Source organism: Podarcis liolepis, assembly GCF_965112155.1.
Source record: "Podarcis liolepis genome assembly, chromosome: 1".
Lineage (NCBI taxonomy): Eukaryota > Metazoa > Chordata > Lepidosauria > Squamata > Lacertidae > Podarcis > Podarcis liolepis.
In genome coordinates, this window is record NC_139554.1 from 87,985,251 (window position 1) to 88,000,226 (window position 14,976).

Genomic DNA, 14,976 nt, shown 5'->3' on the forward strand with positions numbered 1-14,976 from the left:
AAGAAATGCAGTCTTTTGAACTGAATGTAAGTTGTGCTCTTTAGATATCCCTGTCTGCTTACTGCAGATAGTAGAGATACTTACTAGTTTATGTGACTTCAACTTGCTTTTCATTCTTGACTGTTACAGGAGTGTAGGCTGTACTGTGGTAGAAATGCTCACGGAGAAACCACCTTGGGCAGAGTTTGAAGCAATGGCTGCCATCTTTAAAATTGCCACACAGCCAACCAATCCCCAGCTGCCACCTCATGTCTCGGACCACGGTCGGGATTTTCTGAAGCGAATATTTATTGAGGCCAAATTGCGACCATCCGCAGATGAACTGCTAAGACACACGTTTGCACATTATCACTGATGGCCTGCTTCAACCCAGCTGTCACCTACTGCGTTTATTTTCTGACTGCACTTTTTTTTTACACAAGGTTGAGAAAAGACAAGGGAGAAGTTGTTTCTCTTGATTCTTTATTTCATATAGATTGTTAATAATCTCTGCATATTTACACTGCAGATTTCGTTCCCCATTTAGGACTTAAGATCTTTTTGTTTTGGTAATGTACTGATGTGGTTCGCATAAAGCACTTTAGTACATATTCATTCCTTATTTAAGGGGGGAAAGGCAAGTTATTGGGACTGCCAGGAATTGTGTGTTAAGGTTTTTTTTCCTAGCACTACTGATTAACTCAGGATGCAGGAAAAATATACATGTTGTTAGCAGATATAGAAAAGGAAAATGTGTCCAATTGTTCTTTGTAATATGTAGATAGATGCCCTGGGAGGTTTTGGTTGTGTTTCAGCTTTGACATGAGGCTCATCCACAGTATTGGAAACAGGTTTAAAAGCTGCAAACTCAAACTGCCGACCAAGTTGATTCTGGAAAAGAAATCTGACTAGTGCATCGCCTGCAACCAAATGTATATTTATAATTTTAAAAGAATATACAGGAGGGTTCCCTAGCTGAAGTAGTTCAAGAGTCTTTTGAGTCAAGTAGTTCTGATGTGTGAATGTTCTAGACCAGGAATCGTAGATAAACAGATTACTGTAGATCCATAAACCTTTACAGTTGAAGAACAGGCTTCACATAACGTGCCACAAGTTAGTTTGCTTAATCTGCTAAGAACCGCAATGAGTTGTGCTGGACAGGGCCTCTGGTGGCCAGGGTGAAGGCTAGTTTCTCTCTTGATAATTTTCTGTTCTGCATCCTTCATGCTGTCCCAACTGGTCTGTCTGTTGCATAAAATACTTAATGAGACCCAGTCTTCCTTCCTTCCTTCCTTTATTATCATGCTTACGATGAAATTTTTAAGTACTTGAATAGGTATCAGTGACAAAATTAAGCCGTTACCATTTATGTTGATGCTAAACAGAAGTCTTTGTGTTAAGTACATTTGATTTAATAATCAAATAGTATTTGCAGAATTTGCATCATGTTGAGCCTGCAGAATTTGGCTTTCCAGGTTTTTTATATGGAGTGTAGACGATCCCTCCTTTTTTTAAGCAAAAAGAGAAAGCAAGCTGAGTAGAAATAGATATGGAGGTTTCCATGTTCATCGCAACAATATAATTAAGTTCCGGCACACTGACCCTGATGGAGGCACAAAGAATGAGGTACCATTTTTACTGTCCTTTTTCTAAAGTGCATTTTATACCTTATCTGACTGTTAGTAATTAAAATAATTTCAGATTTGACATTAGTATCCCAAATGTGTACATTCATATTTGTACACCTGAATATAGTCTTGAAAAGAAAAGAAACCCCTTTAGAATGCTTTAATACTTTCTGTCCCTTCAAGAAATTGGGAAAAGTTCCTGAAAGGAAATAATTCTAGTTTCCAGTGCCACAGTGTCTGTTTTCCAGAGGTGATGTTTCTTAATGCTGCTATTAAACGTTTCCTAGGGAAATTCAGTGCAGCCTGTATAAAAGCATCCTTGGCAAACCAAACATACTGCAGGTGTGCAGCTATTACATGGACAGTGCATAGTCAGTGACACTATCTTCCATTAATAAGCTAAAAAAATGTCATAAGTCTCAACAGCAATCAGATCTGGAACAATGTAATGCTATGCATGTGATACGTTGCATGCATGTATATAACGCTCCCAATACTTTAGCCACAGGTTAGAAATAAGAGTTGCAAGCCCTAACTCCTGTTTACAGTTGTAAGTGGTTAAAGCCAACAAGGGAAATTTGCAGTTGGGAGCAGGGGCACAAGAGGCTTAGAGATAATATCTGATCCTTTAGCTATGGTTAAAGGATGCAGAGCAATATGAGAGCACTCAAAGTTTGGGAACTGAAAGTTTATTGAACAAAATTTACTCTAGGTCACACTAAGAGACTCTTGCAGTTTTCTATGAAATATAGTACCTAATGTAGAAACTATCATACTGAGTGGACTTCTAAGAATAATAATTTCTTTAGTTCTTAAAGAAGCATATCCTTTTAATTGTGAATAAAAAAGAAATGGTCAATTTTTTGCTACCAAAAAAGAAAGAAAGAAGTATAATAGTCTGGTGTGATTCCAGTGATTGACTTTCCTTCTATACCATAGGTATTGATCCCTCTCGGTGGCCTACTATCTGTTGTCTTCTCCTACAGACGTGTGCTCATCTTTCTTATACACTCTTTTTCCAGTTCCTCGTAGGAAGATCCCTAAGGTTCAGATTTCTAAACTCTCATCAAACTGTAACTATGCAAATTGTGTAAAACATGCAAATCAAGTAAACATATACAAATGTGCATTGTTTGGTCCATTAATAGAATGTGGGATGAGGCTAAGATGGAAGTATTGACTCCCCAGTCTCCAAAGTGTACCAAACTATGTTGAGCATATTTGTTCCTTGCTCTACTCCGTTGTCACTGTTTAGAATTGTTTAATATCTAGCAGACAATCATTGCAGCCTGTAAGTGACCTCTTATAAAGTGTTGCTGCACCAGCTAAAGACTTGTTGAAGTCTTCCTCCAGTGCAGTGATTTGAGGAGCATGTTTAATGAACCTTCCCCTCTACAGAAAACAGTAACTAGGGTTGCAATCCTGAGCACACTCACTGGAGAATAAGCACCATTAAACAAGACAATAGTTACTTTTGAGTAAATACGCATAGGACTGGGCCATTGGATTTGCCCCTCCAATTTTCATCAAAATCTCACCTGCTTTTTGGCTGAGTGGTCATAGAATTGTAGAGTTGGAAGGGATTCCAAGGATCATCTTCTATCCCAACCCTCTGCAATGCAGGGATCTCAACTAGATCATACATGACAGGTCGCCATCCAATCTCAGCTTAAAAACCTCCAAGGAAAGAGAGTCCACCACCTCTAATGGAAGTCTGTTCCACTGTTGAACAGCTCTTCCTGTCAGAAAGTATTCCTGATGTTTAGTCAGAATCTTGTTTCTTGTAACTTGTAGCCTCTGGAGCAGAGAAAACAAGCTTGCTCCATCTTCATGTGACAGCCCTTTAGATAATTGAAAATGGCTCTCGTATCTCCTCCTAGTTTTTAACAGCTGAAAGAGGTTTCTAGCTTGGATGCCATTCAGTAGTGTACACTTTTTAACATGATTCTTTGAATATCTGTTTTGAGCTGCAGAATATAAATTTGGTGCTAAAGTCACTGGCTGCCTACCCTTGCTGTTTAGCTGTGTCAAGAACAGTGTCTCTTGGTGCTTTTTATTATTGGATTGCTAATCATTTGGGATTTGTCGTATCACCTCTTGCCTTTAGAAGTCTCAGATATGTGTAAGCCATGATTGAGGAGAGGATGGAAGAGTGAACTTTTTTTAAAAAAAAGCACCTAGGAAAGTTACCAAGACTTAATCTTAAAATGTGAGGATGGAAAAATGTGCTAAAATCTAGAAATGAGGCTTGCTTTTAGGAGTCTGGATCTGCCTTAACCTGTTTATCTTTAGCTCAGCCACCTATACCATAGTTGCTGTTTTAGTGTCTGAGGCAGAGGAGTGGTAGTGATGGTTTCGGTTTTCTTTTCTTCCCCACTGTTCAGGGTGAGTAGCAGTATAATCTTAGGAGAGATCCTTGTGGAAGGAAATAAACTCAGCTTTTTTTGGCTTCTTATTACACACCACTCACTTGTGGAACCTGAAGGGAGAATGTGAATCTCTGAAACTCTAAATTTTGAGCAGTTAAAAGGGGCCTAAAAATGTTAACATTACTTTATAGTGTACAGGTATGATAGTACTCATTGATTATGTGAAGGGTGACAATGTTATTAGAGTATTAGTTGTGTAGGTACAACATAGAGCAAGTAGGACAATACCTCTTACTGGTCATTTAGGGGGAATATGCAAACGTTTAGAGTCGTTTCAGAGCTTCAGGCATTCAGAGTTCAAATAAAATCCAAACAGAATTTGCTTTGTAAGTCAGGCTTTTTGGTTATTTATCTGGGTGCAGTTTTCTAGGACAAAGCAAGTAGATGCTACTAGCAGGCTACACAGATATGAGTTCTGCTTTTCTAGAGTTCTTTGCAACCTAAATCTTACTAGATTGGGGGGGGGCCTTATGGGTTTTGGTTATATTGCTTACTATCTGCATATTTTCCCACACTTTTTTGTTCCTAAACAGAGCAGCTTACAGTAACCCAAAATCTGTTTTAAAGCCGCTTTATGATCTGAAGTAGTATGCTGTTTCATCCTCCCATTTCCTTTGTTCTAAAGAACCAGAGCCTTGACAGAGGGCTAGAGGGTTCAAATTGCATCTCTGTTTATTTTGGTCTCTGAATACCTGTGCTGAAGCATGCAGTTCAAAAGTTTGCGCTATTTTAACAAGGTTACTTCTGTTACCAAAAAGTATGAGAATGGACTTCAAAAAGAATGTATGAATTGCAGCATATGAATTTTAAACTCTTCTTGAATTGTTTTAAAAGGAACTATTTGAAGCTTGGCAGCATTCAGATTCTATATTAACCCACCAGCTTGCGGTGCACAGCTTGTTTCTCTCAGCTGCAGGTCCTTTTCCTTATTGTGGCTAGACAAGGGTTTGGGGGAACCTAGCAGAATAAGGTGCCTGCTTTCTGTGCCTTTCCCCCCCAGTACTGCATTTTGTCTTGACAATGGCAATGTAAAAGTGCTGCAGAGAGATAAGTAGCTCTGGAGATTTCAAAAATCTGAACTACTGTCTTTAATACCATTTAGATGGCATAAATACTATCACAAACACATGCTTATATAGGAGTCCCAGTGGTTCTTTAACATTGTTGCTAGTTATTATGAAAAACACTTGTGATTTGCCCCCTAAGCAGCATGGGGAGTGGATCAAAGGTGTCTGATTCTTAATCCTTAGCAATTTTGTACTTAATGTAGTGCAAGTTTTGGATATAAGCCCTTTGCCTCACATGAATTGGTTACCGAGGTCACCAAACCAAAAAATGCAGTGAGGAATTTTAGTGAATGGCAGCAGCTCTGATGTTAAGGAGCCCAAAAGTTACAATTTTGTTTACAATTAAGACTTTGCCAAATGGGACAGCCGAGTGTTTACATGATTACTTTGTGGGTTGCTGTCTAACTGACAAAACCGCTTAGAGCCTTTTAACAACATCTACAAGAAGTATACACTTTTATTTAGAAGAAAAGTACCGATCTCCCAATAAGTTGCATATATCCTCCCCCATGCACTGGGGTGCATAATGAATCCTAGTGACATTGTCAGTTCATTAAATCCCCCCTTTCTAGGTGTGTATTCTAAAATTCTTGTGTTTCTAGAATTCCAAAGATGCAGGGAGAATGAGGCCATGAAGCCAATAACCTTGCGTACAACTGCTATCATGTATAGGCTATTTGCAGAGAAATTTTAAATCATGAATATTCTTCATGTTTCTTAAGGACAATTATGAGAAATTGGTCTGGGAACAGACTGTGATCAAATGATCATTCTAGGGTGAAACTAGAAACAACAAAAAGCTGGTGAAAGGACCGTCAAAGCAAAATAAAGATTCATCTCTCCAAACATAAGTTGCAGATCTGGCAGCAACAATTGTCAGCCATGCTAGTTGGCTTTTGTTACTGTTTTTAGCAGAATTTAGATGGCACACTGATGGCACATTTTAGCCAGTCAGAAATGACGTAATGCAATAATGCATTAGTGTCATAACGTCTTGTATTTGGTATATCTTGAAAGTTGTCATCTTTTGTTTGGATGAACAAAACATTGACATGGAATCCAGCCATTGTCTGTAGATTTTTGATACCTAAAATAAGTTTTTGAAAATCAGGAAACAACCCTAACATGATTTGTTGAAGTTAAAAGTAAAATGAAGTTTCACGAAAATCATGTACAGTCTATTGGAAGCAATTTGAATCTGCAACATAAGCTTTACGCTTTAGTCCTTAGATTTCTAAAGCGTTTTATTTTTTGTAGTTTGTTGCACTCATTTTTCAGATGCACACCCCACGGAGTGTAACTTAACCTATTTAGTTATACAAACAACAAAAATCAAGCAGAGTGCCTTTATCTGTATGCCTTAATTTTGTTTGTTTGTATATTAATTACAATAGTGGACAAGTGATGCAGGACCAGCAAGATCAGTCTTTGAAATGTAGAAAATGGCAAATTCCCAGTTGTTACAAGTTACTTGTTCGTCTGCAGAAATTTCAGATTTAACTACCTAGTTTCCACCACCCCTGCCAGCCAAGTTCTATACAAATACTCAGAATGCAGCCAATGTTAAGCTTGTTGAAGAAACACTTAACTCTCGCCACTGGAAATCAATAGCACTTAATTTGGTTTGACAGTGTCCTTTATTCTTAAGCTAAGTGGGAAGTAGGAAGTTCTACCACCACATTGTTCTTGTTTTTAAAAAATAACCCAGGCTTTGACTCTTGCACTCTGTTCCAGAATGCATTGTTAATGCTGCAGCTGCCCTAATGTCCAGTAGTTCAGTGAGCTGCTAACAGCTGCCCTATATAGGCTATGATGGTACTTATTCTGAAGGAAGGTGTTAAATCCCAGTCAGCATGGCCACTGGTTAGGGGATGATAGGACCTCTGGAAGATCACAGGTTCCCAGCCCTTGGCTTAAAGCATGTGACAGTATTGCTTTTGTATAGACAAATCAGATGCCGTTTCAAAGAACACACACATATATATGAGACAAACCTTGTTCCTGCCATTGTCCAGATTTAATGCTGCATCAATGAGTCAGTTGCACTAGCAATCCTTTCAATCATCTCTGCAGCAGTGTCTGATGACTGCTGCAGGTATTTAAGAGAGCCTGTCAGCATTCACAATATAGTTCCTTTTTTTCCTTCTTTAAAATATGTGATCTTTGGAATATATCACGCCTATGCGGGCTGGGGACAGACTTTATTTGTTTGAATGTAAGTCCTTGTGGTGGTATTGAAGTTAGCAAAGGTACTACCACCAGCATACCAGTACTTAATTGCTGGTTGGTTCCTTTTATGTATTATTGGCATGTGTGCATTTGCAAATCACTGCAAACCAAAGCTTTTCTACCCCTGTACACAGCCCAAAGTGATATTTATCTAGCTTAGAGACTGTTAATTGTTGTCCAATTTTTAAGCTTTGCTGGACATAACGACTTCCATGTGCAACCCAAGAGGCTGTGTGAGCAGAAATATTTTTAAGGGTGCCAATGAAACTGTGTGATGTAAGAGTTATGCTTAGTAGCCTCTGTGGAATTTCAAGGGCTCACTCCTGGGTTTGCAAGGTACACCAGTCCTTGTAGTGGTGGTGGGGGGGGGCAGCAAAATGCGCAGGTCCTGATAACTACCATAACTGCAGGGGCTAATGAGTGCTTTATTGGGCATTGCCTGACTTGTGTTCAGTGTTGATGTAAAGACTTAGCCCTGTTGACGTAGCAAGGAGATTCTAGTACGGCAGCAAAATTTGAAAAGTGATCCATTCCTCAGGGAAAATCTTACAGGTTTTAAATGAAAGGTGGAGGTGTATATAACAACTGATCCAAAATCCGACTTTATGCAGGAGCTAGGAGAAAGATCATTTGGTATGGAAAATACTCTATTACACACTTACATAAATTCATCTGAAACTTTCAGAAATGAAAGCCATTGGAAGAAATGTTCCTACTTAAAAAAGAAATGTGTGTTTATGCATAGTGTGTTGGAAACTGGAATTGGCTTTTACATTGCAGTGCCACATATTTCATTTCTTCTCAGCATATACTTAATAATGCTAAATGTGTTAGATTCTACTTTGTAGATGGTGGAGGCACGCCCTCAACCCATCCCTGGCTTAATCTCTTAATGGAAAAACATTCTTAATGGAAAAACATTCAAACTATCCATTGAACTGACCAGAATTGGCCTTTAGGCGAAGTATAGAGCAAATACTCATGAAAACTTGGAGGAATCTGTCACAAGAAAAAGCTACGCCTGAAATGGTGCAGCATTCACAAGGCAGTGACCACACTGACCTTCACACTGTGTCCTGCACATTGATATGGGAACTTTTAGGAAGAAGCTTGACAATGTGGACCTGCATCATCTGATAGAATGGTTTGATAAGCCTCAAGCCTGACTAGTCTTTTGTGTGCTGTGCTTTGCAATTGTACAATTAAATTGTACAATTAAAGCAGAAGAAATGGAATCTAGAATGCGTACAAAAGATGGGCAACATCGGTGGGTATGGTGCATCAGTTATGGTGGGCTGCTTCAGTGCGGAATAATATCTGTCAGTCGTGATTATTCATGTGGGCATAACCATTCTATTCTGGAGATTACAATTACAGAAAGAAATGGAAACATTGTGACTACCTCAAATACAAACTTTAAATACAGCAACGAGTTCATATGTAAAGACTGCTGTGCAAAAAACCCCTCTGTCCACGGAGGTTTGGTCTCTCACTACAATGCTAGAAGAATTGATTGAGCCTTAAGCAGTAAAATTAGGACACAGTTTGGCTTTGATGGAATGAATCTAGGAATTGTTCTTGTGTCCTCATTCTCAAGGATAAAGAAGTTTTCTGCTTCACAAGAGGCCAGCTTGCTAAAGAAAAATAAAAGTGATTGTGAAATCGCAGGCTGAAATTGGAGCTGGACCCAGATTCTTTGTCAAATTGTGCCCTTGAAATGTCAGCGATTCTTTAACATTGCTCTGCTTCACAGAACATGTGGATGGCAGCTATGGATGCAAAAACCTCCACAGGGAGCAGCACATTTCCCAAGACACTACCTCCAGCCATTTTCATGGCAGATTTGTGAGGTCTACATGCTAGATCTGAAAGTAGGGCCTGGAAACTTGAAAAGTTCATTCTTATGATAAGGCTTTTGATGATATCCTTAAATGCTGCTGGGTGTAAGTACAAGATGGTATCAAGGCTTGCATGTAGTACAGCTTGCCTATGCTATAAATGTGGCTTGGCACACATAACATCATGCAGTGATTGCCAGGGCAACGGATGTGGGATCCAAAGGTGCCTTGCTTAAGCAAATAAATAAATAATACTTCAATCTGCATCAAGCAGGGGAAGATCATATCCTGAACTATTCCCAATAACCCTGCCCCCCGAAACCAGAGTTGGTGTTTGGGGGGCCGCTGAGCACTGCGGCGCAGAAAAGGGAGCAGACGATTCTTGCTCTGTGAAGGAAAACTACTTGTAGTTCTCTGGATCAAAGCCATGGTTGGTTGATGTGATGAAACCTGACACCAGATTGTGCATCATAATAAAGTATCACCAGTTTGTTAATTTTGTAGAGTGAATTTTATGGAGATTTCATAAATACTTGGAATGAAATATGTATTTCATGTCAAAATTTGCCCTTTGTTTAAACTATGATCACCACATATTAGTACTGGAGTTTTGGATAGATTTTATATATATATCTTCACCTTTCATTTAAGTACTTCTGTACTCCCCCTCCACCACCCCTGGTCTAAACCACCAAAAGTTGTATTTCTGTGGCTTCAAAGTTTGCAGCTGAAGGGAAGGAGGTGAATCTTTAGGTCAGTATAATAGGCCAAAGTATTTCTTGTGCCATAGCAAACCAGAACATTGCAGAGTTTACGGGAGAAGTAGTCCATTTTATTCCAAATAATTTAGAACAATACTTCTCCCTTGGCTATCTTGGTTCGGTGTAAGTCAGACATGCATCCAAGTGAGCAGGACTTAAGATTTCTAAACTGCTGGTTACTGAGAAACTTAGCATCAAAAGCATTTTATTCATTTATCTTGCGTATGCCAACTTTTTCTGCATTTCTAAAATAAGAGTACTTGACACAACTAATGCTATTGGAAGTAGTTGGAGTCAGGTGAAAGGGGTCTTGTATAGGAAGAAGGGTTATTTTAATATACATATATTTTAATGGATTTGACCTCCTCTCTCCTTAATAAGAAAGGAATAACTACAAAAGGTTACTGAAATTCTCTCTGGCTATTTGACTGTAATGCGTTCAAACCCTGTTGGTAAAGGTTGTCTCCCTCCTGAGACCCCTCCTAGGCTGTCAGACACTGAACAAATTCACAGACTAGTTTAATATCTGAGGTTGAACTACTCGCAAACTCTGTTTTTAAAAAGGATTGTCCCAGTTTTGAATACCACCACAGACCCACACACACAATGGGCACATGATCATGACCTAAAATAAAAGGTTTGTGCTTTCTTTTTGGAACAGGGTATGTAATCTGTCTAAATTTCACGTGGCTTGCTATTTGTTAGTATCACAATTTTAAAGCTTGATAATGTTTGTCCAAAAGTGGAAACTTTATTAATTGCAACCCAAACGTGCTCAGCCTGCCATCTGTACCTTGCACCATTTTCTTAAGAAAATGTCACTGTAAGTTATGGGGAAGAGATGTTGGTTAAAGCAGACTTTTGCTTTTAAAAAAGCTAATAATAATAATGATAATAATGATGATGATGTATATCTACCCTTTGGATCTAATGTAGATTTTTTTATGCAGCTGTCAAATTCTCTATTTAATCCCTTGGTTTCTCTGTAAATGTTTTTACTCTCTGTTTGAATGCTGGGCACAGTTTGTAATGTATGTACACAACGGTGTTTTTTTCTATCAATGTTAACTTTTTTGCACATTTTTTGAAATTGTTTAATTTGTACACTGTTTTAATACTCTGACCAACTGTTATGGAGTGTATGCGGATTATGTATGTGTGCAATGTACTACTGTTTTGAATGAGGATTTTTAGATTCCGTATAAATGCGTGTCCACTTCTGGCTTTACCTTGGTTGAGGAACTCAGGACATTAGCTTTGCTTACTAGTTCCCCCACAATAGTCCAAATCCAGCAACTTGGTTGTACCTGCAGAGCTTTGACACAGATACTGAACTCTGTGTGAATAGGGACTTCCCAGTTCACTCCATGCTATTTGGGGCACCTGCCAGTTGACTAGTCAAATATGGTCAAGTTGACCACCATCCAACATCATGAATTCAATGTAACAGTTAACTTGGTTCTGTTTTGTAGCTAGTGCATTTCTGATTGCTTGCCCATTTTTTTTGCTGGAAGGCTAGCCAGATTCCAAATGCTTTTTCACTGATGTGCAGAGTGCATACACCCAACTTCTCAGAAGCATGGCGTGAACAGGAACAGGGAAGCCACTGCTTAATAGAGCTTCAAATATGTGTCAGATCCTCTGCGGAGTTTGGATTGTGGTAAATGTGTCTAAGAACTTTCCAAATATAGGGTACATAAAAATGCCTTCTATGTACTGTCTGTCCTGTTTCCCACAGACCTATTCCAGTTTTATTTCTACATGTTTTTTAAAAAATTGTTTTTTAAAGGTACTGCATTTAGTTTGATGAATATATAAAAGCTTTGAGAGATAATTTACTAGATAAATATATTTTCAGCTGGCTGATGTTCAGAAAATATTTTATTTTTTGTTTTTAACCATTCAAAATGTATTTGTATTTCCAAAATTAGACATGAATTGTATATTAAAACACTCTGGCTGGATAATGGTATGGTTTGTCTTATAAGGTTTCTCTCTCTCTTTTTTAAGAGCTAAAAATGTTTCTGTGATACAGAGAATAATAGTACTGTTCTGAAAAGCTGAAGGCAATCTTTCAATTTAGAGCTGCTTGAGAAAATTGAGACACAAAACCAATCTTAGAAAAGTCAGATGTTTTTATTGCCTGTTCTTTTTTGTTACATTGAATGTAATGTTTCCCTCTTGATCTTAACGCTTTCCTTATTTTCTGGTACTGGGAAAAAATAAAGCATGTTGAAGGTACTAGCAGAATACCAAGTAATACATAAATTTGCCAGCCTAGTTCATGGCTTGAAAGATTATTTGTATGATTCTTAAGACTTGCCAACAAAAAAATTCTCACGTTGGGTAAATAGCACACTGGTGGATATCAAAAACCAACAGTTAGGAAAAGTGGTATTCTCTCTTTCTTTTTTTAAAGAGCCTACTAATAGCCTGGTATGGTGTGGTATGTTCCATTGTTCATGCACATTTTGACCTTGTCATAGTCTCAAAAGTGTGCTTGTACAAAATGTATAAAAGCATTTTGATTTTTTTAAAACAACAACTATGTATTTACCTGTCATTTTTTTGCTGGTAAATGGCTTTTATTTTATTTGGGTTTTTTATCGATTATAAAAAGAAGCCATGTTTATATTCTGTGTTTGACCAAATTACTTCTGTTTTATGAAATTTGTATATTGGTGGTACACATCTTCGTGTAGGATGATTGTGCATGAGGACCTGCAAGAATTAATACGATGAAAGATTGGAGGTTGTTTTTTTTCTTCCAAGTTAATTCTGGAAAGGTTATGGTGCAAAGGTTTACTGGATGTAACCTTATGAGCTTATGGAATGACTATAGAGAATGGCACTTCTAAGTGTTAATAAAACAAATATTTATTTCCACTTTGTTTTTTGTCTTTTCTAAGTGCATTAATACTTGGTATTTACATAATGCTTCGGAGTGATACCCAACAAGTCATGCTTGGAGTAGACCCAGTGGAATTAAATGGACAATTCAGTTTCAGTTTATTTCAGATTTCAATTGAGCTATGACATAGCTGGAAATTATCCTTAATGTACTGACAGGGTTTCATGTACAGCATTTCAATAATTATTACAACACTGCAGGGTAGTTTGGTGAAATCCAGTGCATGCTTTACCTAGAAGTAAACCACTCTGTGTCCTCTGGGGCTTACTCCTTAATGTGTTTAACACTGTAGCTTCATTATTGTATCTACTATGCAGCACTATACAACTTGCAGGTAGTGTTGGGTGTTCATATATAATTTCTATATTGCTTTCCCCATCCCAGTGTTCATAGTACCTAACTGATTATTGATTGGTAAAATTGGTATACCTCTCAATATAAAAAGAAATCTATACATTTACATGAAATATAATTAAGGGAGTAGGGGGAAGGTGAATATAAAATCATATAAAAATACAACACCATCAAATAAATTTTTAGAAGTCAAAACTGAGCACTGTAGAACTATATCATAGGTATAACTTGAGTAGTGCACAAGAAAGAAAAAGTTTAAGAATTAGAAATGAGCGAAAGCTTGGGTAAGCATGTCTTGGTAACAGTTGTTTAAAGGTGGTTACTGTCTCAACCTTTTGAGCCACCCAGGAGAGGGCATTCCAAATGGAGGGTGCCACCACCAAAAAATCATCCTCCTTGTCTAGGTTTACTTACAAAAACATGAAAAATGTAACGATGCAGAACATCTATTACGCTTTGTGTACTTCTTACGCAGGGCAAAACATGTTAAACAATCCAAAGCAGACAAATGTTTATACAAATAAAACCAATGTTTTAGACTTATTACCTATAGTCAAACAGCTCAGGCCAATGGCACCACCATATATTATTAACATGCACAAGCCTATAAATGTGGACACACACTCCAGCCCCCATGCAGCTTACATAGGGTCTGAACATGCATCTTCATGCATGTGAGTACATTGCTTTGAAGTCTTGCAGCTAAACTATGTAAGCCGCCTCAACTGAGAAGTGTTAGGTGGTAAAGATGGTACGAAAGCCAAGTTCACCAACTTGGATGGATTTAAAGGAGGATTGGACAAACTCGTGGAAGTGAAGGCTTATGTTGAACCTCTGTATGCCAGTTGCTGGGAATCAAGTGGGGGGAGAGGGCTGTTTTACGCAGGTCCCGTTGGCGGACTTCCCAAAGGCATCCAGGCAGCTATTGTGAGCAGGATGCCGCACTAGATCCAGCAGGGCTCATGCACTCAGAGCCTGCATGCCTGAATTTAACAACTCACATTTGGTGTGTTTTATTGTTTGTTTCTCGAACAACCATTGCCAATCAGCTAATTGTCCCTGCACTTAGTTCCTTCCTGGCCCCTTTCTTTATGAGAGCCATGCACACATGGCAGGTACCTGATCAAGTGGACTATCCAGGGCCGGATTTAGGTTTGATGAGGCCCTAAGCTACTGAAGGTAATGGGGCCCTTTATATGTCCAGCTGTCCTTTGTCAACAACAAATTGTCCGTGTTTTTTGTGTTGAATATATGCTATATGGTAATTTATGGACCTAATAAGGTATCTAAAGCCATTTGGACATACAGAATGTAGGCACCCTATATACAGAAATGAGCAAACCAGTGATATTTTAGGGAGCAGACTAGCAGGCGGGGCCCATTACTTACACCATAGGAGACTACACAAAACACTGTTGCTGTATGTAGGTTTTATTTTATTTGTTTTTTATCTTATATTTTGGAAATGTACATCCAGGTGCTCTTTTCCTTTAATTTTTTTGGGGGCCCCAAGAGAGTGGGGCCCTAAGCTATAGCTTGTTTAGCTTATACGTAAATCCGGCACTGGCTAGCCCACGGATGCTTAGGCTGCCTAATAAATCTGTTAGCCTGCGAGGTGCCACAAGTCTCTGGGCTGCTCTTTGCTGCATCTGTCGTGGATGCTTCAGCTGAGATTCCTGCATTGCAAGAGGGCTGGACTAATGACCCTCGGGGTACCTTTCCAACTCTACGATTCTACGACACCCGACGGTCAGCGACCTCCTTTCTGCCAAACGGCCGG

The 14,976-nt window shown here is 38.6% G+C and overlaps 1 protein-coding gene across 4 annotated transcripts in view; it reads left to right on the plus strand.

The window, feature by feature from the left end:
- MAP3K2 (mitogen-activated protein kinase kinase kinase 2) overlaps positions 1 to 12,817 on the plus strand; it is a 37,978-nt gene extending 25,161 nt beyond the window's left edge. For 2 of the 4 annotated variants that reach the window (XM_083490142.1, XM_083490143.1), the window contains exon 17: positions 130 to 12,817. In XM_083490142.1, coding sequence (XP_083346268.1) covers positions 130 to 355 — 226 coding nt within the window. In that variant the 3' untranslated portion in view covers positions 356 to 12,817. The remainder of the gene's footprint in view (positions 1 to 129) is intronic. The other 2 variants (XR_014522607.1, XR_014522608.1) reach the window with 2 other exon arrangements.
- Positions 12,818 to 14,976: the final 2,159 nt, after the last annotated feature.